The following is a 17,918-nucleotide window of genomic DNA, read 5'->3' on the forward strand; positions in this document are numbered from 1 at the left end:
ATGAACCTATCATATTATAGTTGCCTGATAAGTGTTTGTTGAATTGAATTATAACACAAATCTTCGGGAAGCAGTCACAGACTAATCTGGAAAGATAGATTTCACCATCTAATCCAGAGTATAGTTTGGAGAATCCAAAAGTAATAGTGCTCATGGCTGTGGATACTGCATAGTCAGTCCTCCCTGTCTGCCTGTTCCAAACCTGCAGATTCAACCAATGTTGGATCCTGTACTATGTCTATGATCTATGAGCATCTGTAGATTTTGGCTCCCGAGGCAAGTCCTGGACCCACTCCCTGCAGGTATTGAGAGACCACTGTATATGTGATTGATCTTGCGGGAGATGAAAAAGGTGTGAACATATTTTTTCCAATAGGGAAAATGTATCTTCAATATCCGTCTATTAAATTTAAGCTAAACAGAAAGATGACAAGTTGTCTCTGATTCAGGAAATGGTGGTCACATTTGCAGATGATTCTGACCCACTGTGCCCTTTTCTTGACCTCCACCCTTCCTGTCATTTCTTGTTAGCAGAAAATTTATACACTCGCTTTTCACCAGCTGCTTGTAATTCTGAGTACGTAAAAGAGAAAATCAGAACTAATGGGTGCAGATGAGTTTTTGAAATTCCAAATGTGCAGTATGAAAAGAGTTGGACTCACTTTGGACAACTTGTTTATAACTCTTTACCTAGCACTGTACTGGGTGTGATGAAACATAAGAAAGAAGTCCAGTTCCATGGGTTCATTTCCAGGAACATGCAGTATAGTTAGAAATAAAGATTCCCAGCCCAATATGAAAAGTATGAAACACTAAAGCAGGTGGTACTCTCTGCGAATGTATGTTATAGGGTTTCAGATGGAAATCACTGTGAGTAGTAGTAGAAAAGACTTCTTAAAACCCAAGACTGGACTTCAGATATATGAGTAGAACTTAAGTGAGCACAAATGACTACAGAGAGAAAGATTACTTGAATTTTTACTTAGAAAAATCCTACAGTGGGAAAATCAAGAAGCCAAGAAGCTGCTCAAATAGTGAGGATTACAGGATGTGTTCAGGGCATAATTAGGGCACGACTGTGCGGAGTAGTACGCTATGGTTAGGATATAATTGGTAACAGGTCTTTTGCTCTCTCTGTCTGCTCTAACACAGCAGCTCTCAGACTTTCTGACTTTTCAGTACATCAAGTACCTACTGTCTACCCTGGCTATGAAGCCCAGCAGTGCTCCCCTGGGTCCAGATCCCGGCAAACCACATGCATCTTTGGCTGCGGATGTTTATCACATCTTGCTTGGGGGGACGAGGACCTGGTGAGAGTATGGGTCAGGGAGATGAAAGGAAAATCTGAAAGAGGCATAGGGCTTCAATAGCCTTCATCTTCAAAGAGTTTTCTGAGCTTTATTTGTTCACTTCCATTATGCCTTTTCTGAAGGGTCACCTTCACTTGTCCCAGTCCTCTGAATGGTGACCAACCGCACTCTTTTGTTTCTTTTCCAAAGTCTGTTGTATTCTCTGTGCCCTACTGAGAATGGAGCCACCACCGCAAATCACACCCACACCCCTAAACCCTCACACTCTCACACCACGATCAACTCTAGGAGGTGCTCTAATTTCTGTCCAACTCACTCCCCATTCATCTTTCATTTATTAATTTGCCCGCCAAGGATAAAACCACCATCATCAGAGTCAGGCAGATTCAGCCACTTCAAATGAGTGTATTAGTCTTTCTGAGCCACAGTTTACTCTTCTGTAGAATGGGGCTAATAATGTCAACGTCATGGATTCATAATTAATATTATTCTCACCCTATTTATCACAGTGATCTTTCCTAATTAATTTTTTCTTCACACGCGGCTAGAATAATCTTCCTAGATGCATATTTAATTGTCACTTTTCTGCTTAAAATACCTTCAGTGGATCTCTGTACCCTATAAGAAAAGTTCCAGACTCTTTGATAGAGAATATAAGGAGTTTCATTATTTCGTCTCTGTCTATTTTTCTAAGCTTACCCAGTTCATTATTTTCTACCTGATGCCTTTCCACTCATGCTTTCATTCTCAACTCAGATATCACCCCTGAAATACCTTCCATCATTTTTCTAGGTAGAAATAGTCAATCGTCCTGTTTTTCCATTGTGCCAACTACTTACAATGTTTTTAACTTTTGGATATTCTGATATAATTATTATTATTCACTTAACATTTTCCCTTTACTAAATTATGAACTTCTGCAATAGTCATTTTGTATCGCTAATTCTTAGAACAGTGGGTGGTCAACTCAACACATTTGTGGACTGGATGGATGGAGCTTGGACAGATACATGAATGAAGAAATATTGTGCTCCAACAGTGTTGTTATTTTATACATACTAGCAGTGCAGCCATCAGGATGCTCACATTTCAGTATTTTTATACTATAGTCTCAACTTCCCAACATACAGTCACTTGAAGAAGAAAGAACATTCATGCTCTTCTGTTACTTCTCCCTGTACTACTTGGCAATGTCACTGAAACACAAACATATCTCACACTGCCTTTGGGATAAGCTTGCAGACCATCCAGGTTGGTGAGGCTTTCCTGGATTATTCAGTAGCCTTTGAGAACTGTTGCTCCTTTATAAATCACACAAGACTGCTTCATCCTCCATGTTGCATCTGGTAAAGGAACTGGCTGTTGGGAAGACCTAGTCATCCAAGAAAGTGTCCATGTTTAGAGAAACAGGATGCCTTTTAGATTTTCATAAAGACAGCACTGCATCTAAAAGTGATTTCTTAGACCCATATGCTGGCCATTATTCCAGATACACTGCAAGGAAGAATGCATTCAAAGAGATTCTTGTGAGAGGAGACAATTGAGAGACCATCCTGCTTCACCATATCAGTAATATTATTAAGTCATCTTTGTTTTTTATTCTATTAACCATTCAATTTTAACAAAAGTTTCATTCTAAACTTACATGAATAGTGATTGCAATAACCAGTAGACTTACCTGGCTTTTCATATGTGGAATCTTATGACATGTGTGATCAGGAGAAATTGACAAGTTTTTATTTGCAACCAGATAAATGCACACAGGCTAATTGTAGTTAAAGTCGTATAGATAAGAATGTGTGGACTCCCCTTACCTGAAATCTTTTTTTTTAAGATTTATTTTATTTATTTGCTTATCTATTTTTTTTTCTTTTAATTTTTGGCTGCGTTGGGTCTTCGTTGCTTCATACGGGCTCTCTCTAGTTGTGCTGAACGGGGGCTACTCTTCATTGCAGTGCACCAGCTTCTCATTGCGGTGGCTTCTTTTGTTGCAGAGCACAGGCTCAGTAGTTGCAGCGCACAGGCTTAGTTGCTCTGCAGCATGTGGGATCTTCCCGGACCAGGGATTGAACCAATGTCCCCTGTGTTGGCAGGCGGATTCTTAACCACTGAGCCACCAGGGAAGCCCACCTGAAATATTTAATGAAGCTAACTTCTTTCCTGTGAGCAAAAGATCTTGTTGATCTAGACAGGTCCTTTTGTCTCCTGGTATTTGCCTTTTGAGTCCATTCTCCCTTGCAAGAGGTTGAAAATGAATGGTGGTAGAATTCATAAAAGTAACCAATGTGCTTCTGAAATATTTCATAATACATATATATGTATGTATATATATTTCATATATATATGATTTTCTTCTTCTCTTTTCATTGGCTGACATCTGCCATCATGCTCAGATATCCAGATACCAGTTGGTCTGTGTCTAGTGCTGCTTTTATTCTGATGCTTGCAAAAGAAGAGTGAAATGTTTGTAAACTTTTTTCCTACTTTAGCACATCTCTCAGGCAACTTTCTTTACCCATCATTTACCACATTCTGAAAAAGATTACCCATACATCTCAGGAAATCAGGACCCAGAATCAAACTGCAGTATCAACCAAGAGCTAGGAATTAAGGGTTTATTTGTTTAAATTGTTCATGTCTAGGATAAATATAATTTTCATTTTGTCCAGGAGTGTCCTGATTGATACTTGGGTCCAGGCAAAATTGATAATAGCACCTTCTTTCACTCTTAAAGTGTGCTGATTTTCATATTAGCTATATGGTCACTCTATTCATAACATTTGTATGTGAAATTATAATCACATATTTTGATCACTTTCTAAGGATTCTTAGAAAATGAATTTACTTCTCATCATATTTATATTTTATAGCAGAAAGGTAGAAATTGGAACTCCCAAAGAACTGCCTCCCGTGGTCAAAGAAAAGATGGACAATGGCCTATTTGGTTCTCTTGCACTGTGTCTGACTCAGAGTAGGTCACCAAACGCATTCCCCAAAATTATTGCTCATAGACTTGACACAGTATTTGTTGAGCACCAAGCCTCAGTATATGGCAGGCAGGCACGTTAGCTGGCCTCACATATGAAGTAGTAACATTGTACTTTCTTTAATCAATGAACTTTCATTCATGTTAACTTGAAAACAGTGTGTTAAACCTGAGGAGAGGGTGAGAAGAGCTCATGAGTTTTCTCTATTAATATAGGTTTGAAGTATCCTAGGTATAGATTATGATTTTGCTTCCTGGTTTTTAGATGCCCTGATGCCTTTGTTCAAAGTCAGCAGTATAAACTGTATGGTAAATTGCTCTCTTAGCCACATTTTTCAGCCTCTGAAAAATCATCTGCTTTAAATATGTCTCAATATGATCTGTGTATTGGACAGTAAAACTGTATCCGTGTGGCATCAACGCATTATCTTTACCCACTGGTATACAAGACATAAAATCAAGGCACTTTCCTTCATTATCACCAGAATTATTTTCAGAGAACCGATTCTAAGATCAGGAAGATATCTCAGTGCTCTGCATCCTTGGGAGGATATATATTAAACGTTTGTTAGACAACCAATCTGTCCATTTAATTTAGATTATGGTCCATATCTTGGGATTGATTGTGTAGGTGCCATTCTGAAGGACCTTTGTTAACCCCATTCAGGAAGGAAGGATGAAAAAATAGATTAGAACTAACTCATCCATGTAGTGGTCCTTTCTCCATGTCCTCTGCAGATTTTCCATTCGCTCCTCCCCGAACTTATAAATATCCACTCAGAAAAACCACTCTAGAACTGAAATTCCAATAGAATTAATATTTTCTAGGTGCTAAAAGTTTATTATCATGGGGAATATTCTTCATCTGTCCATGTGTGCTAAAAGTAAGAGTTTGATGAAATACTATACTGTTTAATTTTACACACACACACTCCACAGTAAAAAAAGGCAGAAACTAATTTAAGTGATAATGTAAGTAAAAACAAGAACATAGAGATTAATGTGTAATAGTAATAACTTAAAATGTGTTTACATTATTAACACATTACAGAGTATTCTAACTCAGTTTAGTCACTTATCAAGTATTGAGAACAGTATAAATGTCACTTTGGTAAGTACCAAGAAATAAAATAATAAGCACCTTCCTAAAGGAATTCATATTACCTCTGCCCGTGTTTCCCTCAGTCCGGAGAGTAACTGGCAGGGAAATCATGGAGATTATTTTTGCCTAAGGGAGTATATGTCTCCTGCCAAAAGAGGATAATCTATTATTTAAATAAAATATAAAAAATTACTCTTTAAGTGACTTTATCATTTATAATTTTTTAGGAGTACAAACCAAGGGAGGGAACATGAATTGTTTGGTTTGGACCTTCCATAGAGGTACCTAAGTAAAATAAATTTAAAACTATATAAACTATTTTGAATAACTCTAGAAAGCCACAGTCTTCCACTTTTTAAAGTCAGACATGGGATCATTTTTTTGTTTTATTTTTCTTCCTGGAACTACCATTCTTTGGTTTCAAAACATTTTGAAAAGTGAAAAACATTTGCTTTAGTTTTCAAAGCTTTCTGGAAGAAGTGATTTTTTGATGAAATTATCTGGATGAAATCCGTGGTTGGCTAAGTAAAACATAAATTCATTACTCTTTATCATCTTAATTCTTTTCCTTACCCTGATTTCTGTTATTAAAGAAATATGGGTACACAGAAACACGAGTTCTTTTTTTATATTCTGTAGAATATAATGCTATATTCATATACTACATTTTGATTCGTGTTCATGTAAAATCATATTACTAATTCCATAATAAAAAAAGAAACTACCCATTACCAGTTTTATGAACTACATTGAACTTTATTTGAATAATTAAAAAAAAAACTCATATACATTGAAATGTATATTAGTTCCACAAATGTCATATTTAAATATCCGTGTATTCACTTTCTTATCTGAAATTTTTAATCTTGAAAAATGTTAGACATTTAGTACAATAAGCAAAAAAAGAAATTCAGGGATTTTAAGATAAATTTAATTGTGAAACATATGCATAAGACTAAAAAATAATACATTATCTTTTATTTGCATGTAGTTCTTTTAATAATACTAGATAAATGAAAAACATTTTCAATTAAACCTAATAGTGATTTTATAGTAATAGTATATCAATTCAGTAATAGTGATTTTATAATAAGAATTAACTTATTCTTAAATCTTTAAAGTCAGAATAAGTTAAAAACTGTCTGCAGTTAGCTAATATTAACCATAAATAAGCATGTATAGGATTTGGATACAGTGAGCCAACTCTGTCATGGCAGGTTCCATATCTGTTAAATCTTTTTATGCTATCCTTTCCCTGAGGATCTAGGACTGTGCCTTGCATATAGTAGGTGCTTAATACGTTTTGAATGAATTATTTTCAGTTTTATGCTCCATTAAAAAATTAAGACCTCTGGGATTGAATAGTAGTTTATATCTTTGCATTAACTGACTTTTCATCTTCCAGAGTCTAATTAGTTCTCTATTTCCCTTAATCAGTGTTTATGAAATTCACCAAGTTAACTAAACATATCTACTATTTGATCCACAGCAAAAAGCCCTTATAAATGTTTTGACATGTGAAACAATAACGTTCAGTGTCATCTTTAGTCTCCAGTGTCTCCTCATTTGACAATATTGAGGTTCTTGCCTCAAGACAATAGGAGAATCTTCTGTTTTTAACTTATTATTTATCCATAAAGGAAGACTTCCTGGAATTTAAAAGACATATTTTAGAGATCAGAAATGTAGCAGCACACAAAATTAATATTTGATCCCCACATCTTTAGATGAAGAGATCCCAGACCCATCGATATCCCAGAAATGAGTTTTGTGTTTCCTTACTGAAGTGGTACCAGTACTCTAAATTACCATGAATCCAATCTTGCTTGTTGATGATATCAAATGTCTTTAAAGTAGTTTCTGTTGAATTTGTTAAGAGTTACTTAATTTTCTTTTGTGGTATCAAAATAATTATAACCAACAAAATGCTAACCAATGTCAATACCCTAGATTACACGGGTAGAATGCGCAAGTTTTCAGCTGCCCTGTGATTTAGAGAGCGTTTCGAGTTCCTTTGTCTTACCCAGAGCTCTCACCATATGCCATCTGATTTTCCTCTGTGTATTGAAATTCACCATGTAATCAATAGCCTTGCTGAATCTAAAGGGTGCTATACCCATAGAGATTTATGTTTAAGTATTAGAACATATGGATGTGCTTGTGGGCTTGTTTCTGCATCTTCCCACAAACTAGCTGGGAGAATAAGAAACTTCATTAAAAAGACATTTATCAGGATGCTAGAGGAAAAGGAAAAATCCTCCACAGGCTATGTACCTAATTTCCAGCCAATACAGAATTACTCCCAACAGGAATCATCTATTGCTTTAGTGGCCTAAGTGATGGGGCTGTTAGCATCTCTTTGGCTGAATGCTTTGCAATCTAGTTGCTTTCAAATGTGAGAAAAGTCTTCTTAATATTCATACAGAACATCTGTCTCACTTCATTTCTTCCAACATTGATCTGACAGTGTCCCGTGGGTAAAGTATCCTCTGCTTATTGAAACCCCAGATGTGTCAGAGTCACACAAGCAAGGTATTTGGGAAAAGGGTTAGGCTTATCAGTCAACCCCCAAAATTTTCACAATTGCTGCTTATTTCAGTTGCTCTTCTTCAGTCACCGCCACACACACACACACATATTGGAGGCTCCATCCTAATTCCCACTTCTTTATATACCCAGAGTCATTGGCCAGCAATTTTAAATGTACCAGTATACCCTGAAAACAGAATATGATGTGATTGGATTAATTTATCATTGCTTGTTGGAAGCTTAACACCCTCAGTTCATTCAGCTCTGACTTGATATCAAAAGAATTTTTTTTTTTAGCTGTGAATGCATGGTCTATTAACACGATTTAAGTTGCTTCTTCACAACTCTTTTGCAAATAAAATGGTGAGCTCTTGGAAAAGCTGTAGTAAGAGAGAGTTCGGTATGCAAAGGAATGTCACAAGAGCAGGACTGGAAAGTCTCAAAAAAGAAAATCTATACACTTGAGAAAAATATCCAGTGTTATCATAGCTGGCTGCCCAGCTGACTTCCTCAGCATCACCTAGTGATTATAACCACTTTCACAAATAGCACCCCGAAGTGAATAAAGAATTAGCTGTACTCTTGTACGTGTTTGCATATAGATTCAACTCCCAAATGTTTTTCTAATAGATATTCTAGAACTCAAAATCGAATCAAATAATTACAGTTCTACAAATGTACCAATAGAAAAGGAGATTACCTGTAGTGAAAAGCTATTAATTAAGTGTGGATGATAGTATAATTATTTCTGGTTAATTTCTGGCTCAATTCTCTTAAAGATTACTTTTACAACTGTTGAACACCTAATATAAGGTAGTGTTTCCCATACGGTGATACTAAAGAAACCTTCTTTCTTTCTTGGCGTGTTTATAAGAAATATTCAGATCGTGTGGGTTGTGACTCACCCCCTACTCTTTCCTCCATATCTAGTTCCTCATTCCCAGACACCTGTTTGACACATAACGCAAAGACTACTCAAAGCCCAGTTATAAGGCAAAAAGTACTGTCCCCTTGTAGAGTAATAATGGTAATTTGCCACAAAGTTGTGTCCAATGGGCAACAGTAAAGACTGGACCTCTTGCAACATGAAGGAGGTGGGCTCTGTCTCTCTAGGATCCAGGACCAGCCCTTCTTCTGTTCTAAGATGTTCAGGCAGTTAGACTAACACTGATGCTGTACCTTTTGGACATGTTAACAAGAATATTGGAGAAGAAAAGGAGGGGTCAGCTTTTCAGTGAGGAATTGAATTTAGCTTATTTAAAAGAATATTTTTGTGACAGATTTTTCTCATGCCTAGAAAATAACATTTTCTTGCAGAGTATAATGCTATCATAATTTTCAGGCTTTCTTTGAGATGGACAAAACAGTCCTATCCAGTTGTTTGTGTACTTTTAAATATTTGTTATTTTTATCTGTTTTGTTTCATTTGTGCTTTCATGTTGCAGGTCCACTAACATTCTGATATATTTTCCTGATCAACAGGTCGCCATGGAGATGGAGGTTATTGGCCAGTTGATACTAATTTGATTGATAGAAGCACTCTCAACGGTAAGTATATAAATTAGCTTCTATGGGATTAGTTATATTAATTAAAATGATTAATTCTCTTGACTGCAAGTGCCAAGAACCCCAGACTTAGGGTTTTAGTCGGGGTAATAGGAACGTGACATTATTAACAAACCTGGAGTATATTCAACCAGGAGACAAAACAGTCAGTTAGAAAAGCATAGAGAATTTTACAAATGATGTAGGGCTGTTAACTATATAGATTTGAAAATCCTATATGTATTTGAAATATTTCCAAAACTGAAATTTTATTAAAGAGAGGTTACATCTAAGGTAGATCAAACTGAAACACTCAATTTCATACATTGAAGTTACTGGGACTTTTTGAAGAGTGAGAGTGTCAGGAAATTAAGAGGTAATTGGTATGGACAATTGAGAAAGAGTAGTTATTTCCTCACAATTTCCATCCACTACTGAGCAGTAGTTATGTATGTTACAGGTGAAGCAAATGTAAGCCACAGACACAGAACAATATACTCTCTTACATTGTGTGTCCTAAAGAACACTAATCTTGGGCAAAATTGCCAAATGGAACAACTAAAAATACAGGAGGCACAGTAAAATTTGAATCATTTCTAACTGCCTATGATATAAGGTAAAGAAAAATATTGCAAGGGATTACCATCTCAAGGTACATAGACATCTCAATGTACATATCAGTAGGCAACTAGAAATAATTCAAATTTAACTGAACCTCTTTGTATTATTAATTATTAAATCTGGCAATCCTAATTTTGGATCAAGTTTAAAAGTCTGGCATTGACTATTTGAACTTGCCCTTCAAAATAAAATGAATTCTCTGGAAAGAAACCCCAGCCCAAATTTGACGTGAACAGATCAGTCAGCAGATAAGAACTTTTCACAGGAGTCAGACCTCAGGTGAAGAGAATGTCATTAACTGAGAGAAATGCATGTCATTTTATTTTTTTACTATTTAAGATGCCTAGTGAGAAATATAACTGTAATTAAATTTGATCTGATATATATTATCTCAAAGGAGAAAGTCATGAAGATAAAATAGATGAATGACATCCAATGGCTTTGAACCAGTTTAGATAGATTATTGGCATTACCCCGTCTCAATTTTCTGCAACACAATGGTATTTTAGGCATTTCCTGTTAAATGGATGGGATGAACCAAGTACCTGAAACATTTCTAGAATCCCAACTGGAATAACTAATTATTACAGGCTACATGATTAATTAAGGTGAATTGATAACCTCAGAGAGGCATGGATGGTAGAGGGCATACTTTATTTCCTATTCTATTTTGCTATCCAATAAATGATAGCAAATATGTAATTTGCCTTTAGCTTGGGCTCTTACAAGCAAATCAGCAAAGGCATCTGAAAACTCTACCTTGCTAATTAAACTTCTACTGACATCTTATACCTTAAGAAGGGGGTATATTTTCTAATTAGATATATAAATGAAAGCTTGACTAATAAAACTTTAACCCCTCTCCACCTTTGCAAAGTAGGCTGCATCAACAAGAACATTTTAAAATCTTGAGTTTTTGAACCTCATATACAATGAAAATTTCATACGTCTCCTCATGTTGTGACAGAATTATAGAGGTTTCCTGTCTCTTCTTATACTTGCTGGATTTATCCTTCAAATAATTGTAATAGAATAGTGGTTTATTGTCAGGATACACAAGCCAGTTGCAAATAAATTTAGACCTCGCTAATCATTTACTTTCTCTTACAATGTGTCACTCTTTTCAAAAAGCACTCTTGGAATTCAAATAAAGAAAAACAAAGCTACAGTTCACGTTTACTCTTGAAGTTGGAAGCCCTTAATTACATTGAGGAGACTGAAGAGGCTTCCTAAATTATTTTCTGTTGGCAGCTAGAATCAAAGCTAATATGTGGTGATATGGTAGTATTTTACTTTTATGATGCATTCAGTTTTATAGTCCACATTCTTAAAGCAGGAAAATCTTCAACTTCTGAAAATGTGATTTTGTAGTTTATACTTGTATGAAGGATAACAACAGTGAAAATTACTTCAATTCAGTCCTTTTTTCACTGAGGAAGGTAAATCACCAATTTCTTTTTGTTGGTAGCTTTTCCTAAAATTTTCAAAATCAGTAATTTTGGTAAAGAGATCTACAAACCCTGCAAAAACGTTGTTATGTTGACTTCAACCTTTGAAAACTTAAGTTTGATAGGTGTTGATACTTCGGTGAAACATTATTTAAAAATTAATGTTATTAATTTTTGTATATTTAGAATCACATTAGATGTTCTGTAAAACATGACTTAAACTCTGCGTTTCAGAGAAAAAGCCATGATTTGCCCTTCAGTTTTGAAAAAATTTGTTTTACTGTTTTCCTAACTAACATTTTAACCAATCTAAATGAAGTATACAGATTTTTGCATGAGATGATCATTCTGAAGTTGGTATGGTATTATAGAACACTCAACAGACACCTTAATGCCAAAAGAAAGGTCCAGAAATAAAATTTTACACTCATTTCCCTTATGTAAAGATAACTGAAGTGTCCCAGGGGTCTCAAGTTCTAGTTTACAAGAGGCACTGCCCACCTACTCTCTAAACATTATCTATCTGAAATGATGTTAAGGATCTCAGACTAATCCCAGACTCCAGGTTCTAGAACTGACTTTGCCATGGATTAGAAATGTGTGAATCAAGTCGCTTAACCTCTTTGGATCTCAGTTTTTCCTCTGAACATAGAAAGTGTTAAACTAGATCAGGGTTTCTCAACCGCAGAACTGTTGCCATTGGGACTGGATGATTTGGGGGGAACCAGATAAGTTGTTCTGTTATTGTGCTCAACCTGTGCGCTGCAGGAGGTTTAGCAGCATCCCTGGCCTTCAGCCGCTAGACACCCATAGTACTTCCCCTCTACCATGTTGTAACGACCAAAACTGTCTCTAAGTATTGCCAGATTTCCCCTTGGGGAGCAAAATATCCCCAGTTAAAAACCACTGATCTAGACTAGCATTCCCCAATAGTTGTTCCAAGATACATGGGTCCCATGAGAAGCTCTGAGACAAAGAAGTGTTCCATTGTCAAGTAATCATTGGGAAACGCGTTTGGTACTCATTTCTTTTTGCCAGGTCCTTGCCTTCTACCTGAACACTAGAGGATTAGTCTTGAGAGAGCATCTCTGCTGACTCTATACCCTTGAGTTGGTGATGTCATCCACTCCCAGGCCTCAAATTCCATCTATATGCCAGTTCCCACATTTATATCTCTAACACAGACCTTCTAGCCACCTCTTCACAATTCCTAAGATCTCAAGCCTGACATATTCAAGACAACTTTTGTTCTTGCCACACTGAGGCTACCTGCCCTTTCATCCTCTCCCTCATCCTAGACATAAGGATATTGCTAAGGCCTGAACCCGATTCTTCCTTTCTTTCCTCCCCCAAGTGCAGTCTGCTTTGTTCATTTACTTTCAGACTATATTGTGTACCTGTCCTCTTTGCTTGACTGAAATTGCCACCATCACAGTTAAAGCTATCATCAACTCTCACCTGGAGAATTCAATATCCTCTTAGCTGGTCTCTATTTTTCCACCACCAACCCCTCTCCACATAGAGGGAAGAGATGTTTCCTTAGAACAAATCAAGCCTGCCCCTTCTTTGCTGAAAACTCTTAAATCATCTGTGATTTTACCAAGGATAACTGAATGTGATCTACAAAGCTCATATGCACAGGGTTCTCTTTCTCTTTCCAGCCTCATTTTGTGCCATTTACTTTTTGCTCCCAATGTTCCAGACACTCAGTCTGCTCTCAGTGCCCTTGTAAAGGAACAAGAACTAACTGCTAGCAACACTTCATAATTCAGCTTAAATGTCACTTCTGTAATGAGGCCTTTCATGACCTCTCTCTTCTGTCAGTGACCTTGTATTATATCCTCATGTTATATCTTTCTACATGAACTCTGCTTTTCTTTAAAGCACCAACTATAGTGGTAATGTTATATTTTTTTGCTTCATGATTTGTTTAATGTAAATCTTGTCCAGTAAATTGTAAGCTCCATGAGGTAATTATGCTTTTTTTTTTTTTATTCGGTGGGGAGCAATCAATACTCTAATTTGGAAAATTTTCTCAGACCACACAATATACAAGAAGAACATGACATATAAATTGTTATGAAATGACGTATTTCATACTTCATATATTTCGTACCCTATAAATGCTTTCTAATGGTTTTCATAGCCTGTCTGTTGTCCCTTCTCCACCGTTCCAGAAAAATAGCTCAGAAATGGAGCTTTCATAACTTCCTTCTATTGGCTATGCCTTGATCTCAGGTGAGAAGTAACCTGACATTCTATTCATGTCATAGTGACCCAGATGGGGTACATGTTTCAGGGATGGAAGACAGAACATTTTTTTTTCTTCTCTGGTCCAACTACTTGGGCAAGCCTCTGGCTATTTCACAACTGTGTGTGTGTCTTATCTCATATCGTTTCTTGTTGTCTACTTGAATCCTCTCATGGCTTTTCCCCCTGTCTCCAGCTTTATTGGAAAATAATTGACATATAACATCATGCAAGTTTAAGGTGTACAATGAGCTGATTTGATCCACTTAAATAATCCAAAATGATGACCACCATAGAGTTAGTTAACACCTCCATCATATCATATAATTACCACTTATGCATATTTCAATTAAAACATCATATCCACAGCGCCTAATTGGATCTTCTGTACATATTTACAGAATAATTAAATACATTCTCTGCCATTTCTGCCCTACCTCTCCTGGCAATGCACAGTTCACATTAGTGTGTTCAAAATTCTGATATTTGAGGGAAAAATATGTTTTGCAACTTAATTGACCAAGGAATCTTTTTCCGCCATAGTGGTGATTAATATTTCATTTTAGGGAACATTGGGCTAGATTACCTGTGAGATCTCTTCTAGCTGATTGATCATATACCACCTTATTTCAGGGGAAGTGCTTTAAAATATTCAATGCCATATGAATGTCTGTTCAAATTCAAAGGCCTGTGAAATTATGAAGATATATGTTGAGCTTGAAATGTTCTAATAATAAAACTGTTATCAGAGAACACTGCAGTCATGGGAGAGAAGTTAATTTCCCAACTAGAAGCTTTCATTGGATTCGTTTGTCTCCCCAGAACTGAACTTGTCAATCTTATGTTCACATTATTTACCTGCCTATTGATATTGTATAGCTATTAAGGCTCAGCCATTGCGTCAATGAGACCAGGTTCTCAACACAGGAGCCAGGACTCCTGGATTCGATACTTGGCTTTGTGTTCTATGCGGTAGTTAAGCGTTCAGAGCACCAGTCTATCCATTAGTCTACTGCAGAATTTTTGAGGGCAAATGTGTTAAAACGCATAAAATATTTTTGAAAGCCTACCAAGTATCATAAAAATTAAAGGCATTATTAGCAGTTTCACTAAAACAATTTTCTAATCATTACTAAGACTTTAGACACATCAGATTATGAAATCTATGTTTGCTTTTATTAAATTTAGTAGAAAAAGAATGAAATCATTTGTGGTGATCAGATATCATGAAAATTAAATTGGATGGAATGCTCATGTGATATTGAAAAATGTGACTCCCTTCTCACTGATTTCAATGAAACATATTTAGGTCTTGATTACTCAGACACTGGACACCCACACTCAGGCTAACACTAGGAACAGATGCATTAGGATACTGTATTTTTCTTTAATTTGGAAAAATCACATAGAATGAAATACATTGGGCCACATCATGTCTGTTGAGCACCACCTCTGTGCCAGGGTGTGTGGTCAGTGTGATGCGTCTGTTATCTCATGAAATAATGACAGTGCCCTGGAGATTTGTAAGCCTTTGAATTATGCCATTCAGCTTCTGAAAGGTGGCAAATGTCACCTTGCCCCTTCTGGAGTCAGGCTGTCTCCTAGAACTCAACTACACAATCTAGATTTGTGAGTTCTATTTTTTCCCCTAATTTGGAGCAGTCTTTTGACATATTTAGATATATGTTTGATCATCATTATTTGCAGATTCTTTATTCATGAAATTATCTACTCTCTAAAATTTTATTTCTGACCCCCCAAACCAATAATTATGGTGCTTTTATGATCAACCTTGGACATGTGTAGAGCAGCCAGAAATTTGAGCAGCCCACTGCTCACAAACTCATCTGAGCTGGAACAAAGTGACATCCTGCATTTATGTTTCAGATCGCATACTGTGGATGTGTCCTTTCGGGGACACTACATTTACTGCCAATTTTTCCGATTTTTGTGGGGTTTTGTTGGTGTTTTCACTGTTTAAAGCTGCCCCTAAATGTGGTGATGAAGTGCTTTCTAGTGTTCCTAAACACAAAAGGCTGATGTGCCTTATGGAGAAAATAGGTGTGTTAATTAAGCTTCAATCGGTCATGAATTTATAGCGCTGTTGGCTATGAGTTCAATGTTAATGAATCAACATTACATATTAAATAAGACGCCTTTAAACAGAAACCCACATAAAACAAGGTTGTGCTTTGATTGGTTGACAGAAAGGTTGTGACCAGAGGCTCGCAGGAATCTGACGCTGTATTTCCTGTAGAAGCAATACTTTGTATTCCCTAATTTAGTATTTGTGATGACTAATGTGATGTTCCGTAACTAGTTTGTTATGGAACATAACTACTGCAAATAACAAAGATGGACTCCATGTAAAGACACCAATGTGCTTGACTTTTCTTAACTGCCTGTTCCATGTCAGATATTCTGATTAGTCAGTCTTTGAATGGAGATTGGGAAATTAATGAAAGATCTTGAATACCACGTTTTAAACTAATGGAACTTTTATGAGGAAGTCATAAAGGCCTGGAATCAAAGATTTATAATAGGAGCCCTCATGAACCCAACTCTCTGAGGCAAATGACATCAATATAATCCCACTAATGCACGGCAGAATCCAGAGTCATTATTTTCTGATTTGGAACATGATGTCTTCTTAGGTGGAAAGAAAGAAAGAATAGTAAGAATTTGAAAAATTCCAATTTACATTTAAAAAATATTCATACAGTGTTACTGCCATGTATGACTCAAACTAAGTTAGTCAGAAATGGCGAACTGTTAAATTTAAGCTAAGCTAATAAAATCCATGAGATCCCCAACTGCCTCCATTGTACGCTCTCACATAAAAGCTTAATTTATTCCAATCAGTTAATTTATTAAGAACAGAAAGGGCATATTGAGATACTACTGTAACATGACTTTTTAAATTGTAAGTAAAACTATGATACAGGAAGTTCTGACCTTTCATTACTTGCCTCATTCCTTTGTAATAAGTGAAAAAATTACTTCAAGGAAACCTTATTTCTTTCACTTATAATCAGAATCTTTTAACAAAAAGTGCTATATTTAAAGACTTGATGAGTTACCCATCCCTGAGATTCAAATTATATTGGTAGCACTTATTTTTTTTCCCAATAATATTGAATCAGCAATAATTTGTTTAAATTTAGGTGACTGTCTTTTCAAAAAAAACCCCAATGATTCTTAGATAACTTGTCAAAAGATAGTGTCTCAATTTTGAGGCAAGTGTTGGGTTATTGTATTCACTTGTGAAAACAAGTTAATTTATTTTTCACATTGAATATTATTTCTAAAAATTTTGTAGTTTGGCAATCCACACCAAAAGTATCCCAAATGGTATGGTAGATTATTAATTTAGGCAACATTTTCTTTAATGTTTCAGTAGTATAATGATATTATAAGCAATTACTCTGTGTCAGGCACCGAGATAGTTGCTTTGTCTATGTTTTTTCTAATTCTGACAGTAACTACATACGATAAATATTATTTCATTTTACAGGTAAAGGCATTGGGGTGCAAAAGCCCTAAAGATTTTGCTCAAGGGGTATAGAAAGCTAATGTAGATTGTTAAAGAAACTCATTCAAATCTAGATCTAGGAAAATATCCAAATAAATTGCTTTCTGCTACTTTTAAAGTTAATTTATAGATAAAATTATGTGCTAATATTTACTTTTTAAAGTTTTGTAGCTTGTAATAACAAATATGACATAAATCAATATTTCTAATGGATTAATCACTGAAGGTTTAAAGAAAGCCATTTGAAGGGTCATTAGTCATTCTTGCTTACATAAGAAAATTATCAAAATGTCTCATTATTTTGCTGTTTTTGCCTAAATATTATCTACCATGAGGTACAGTTGCAGCACAGGAAAAAATTTATATCAAGACTTTATGACACTCTTTCTAACCCTCTGGCTGCTTTTAAGTGGGATTCATACACCCTTGACAGGTTGAAAATTAAATGTGCCTTATAGATAGCTTCCTAAAAGGAATGGAAGGTTTGAGTGGTTGGTGTCAAATAGTTTGTCTTTCACAGCATCGAATAAATAGTATTTTCTCAGCCTTCTCTGATTCTTATCATACTGGAATTCTTATCATTCAAAGCAGCATG

The 17,918-nt window shown here is 35.8% G+C and overlaps 1 protein-coding gene across 1 annotated transcript in view; it reads left to right on the forward strand.

The window, feature by feature from the left end:
• The window catches only part of DCC (DCC netrin 1 receptor), a 798,936-nt gene that overhangs the window by 687,947 nt on the left and 93,071 nt on the right, over positions 1–17,918 (forward strand). Inside the window, exon 23 of the mRNA XM_057698213.1 lies at positions 9,410–9,475. Coding sequence (XP_057554196.1) covers positions 9,410–9,475 — 66 coding nt within the window. The remainder of the gene's footprint in view (positions 1–9,409; positions 9,476–17,918) is intronic.

This window comes from Hippopotamus amphibius, chromosome 11 (assembly GCF_030028045.1).
Source record: "Hippopotamus amphibius kiboko isolate mHipAmp2 chromosome 11, mHipAmp2.hap2, whole genome shotgun sequence".
NCBI classification, from domain to species: domain Eukaryota; kingdom Metazoa; phylum Chordata; class Mammalia; order Artiodactyla; family Hippopotamidae; genus Hippopotamus; species Hippopotamus amphibius.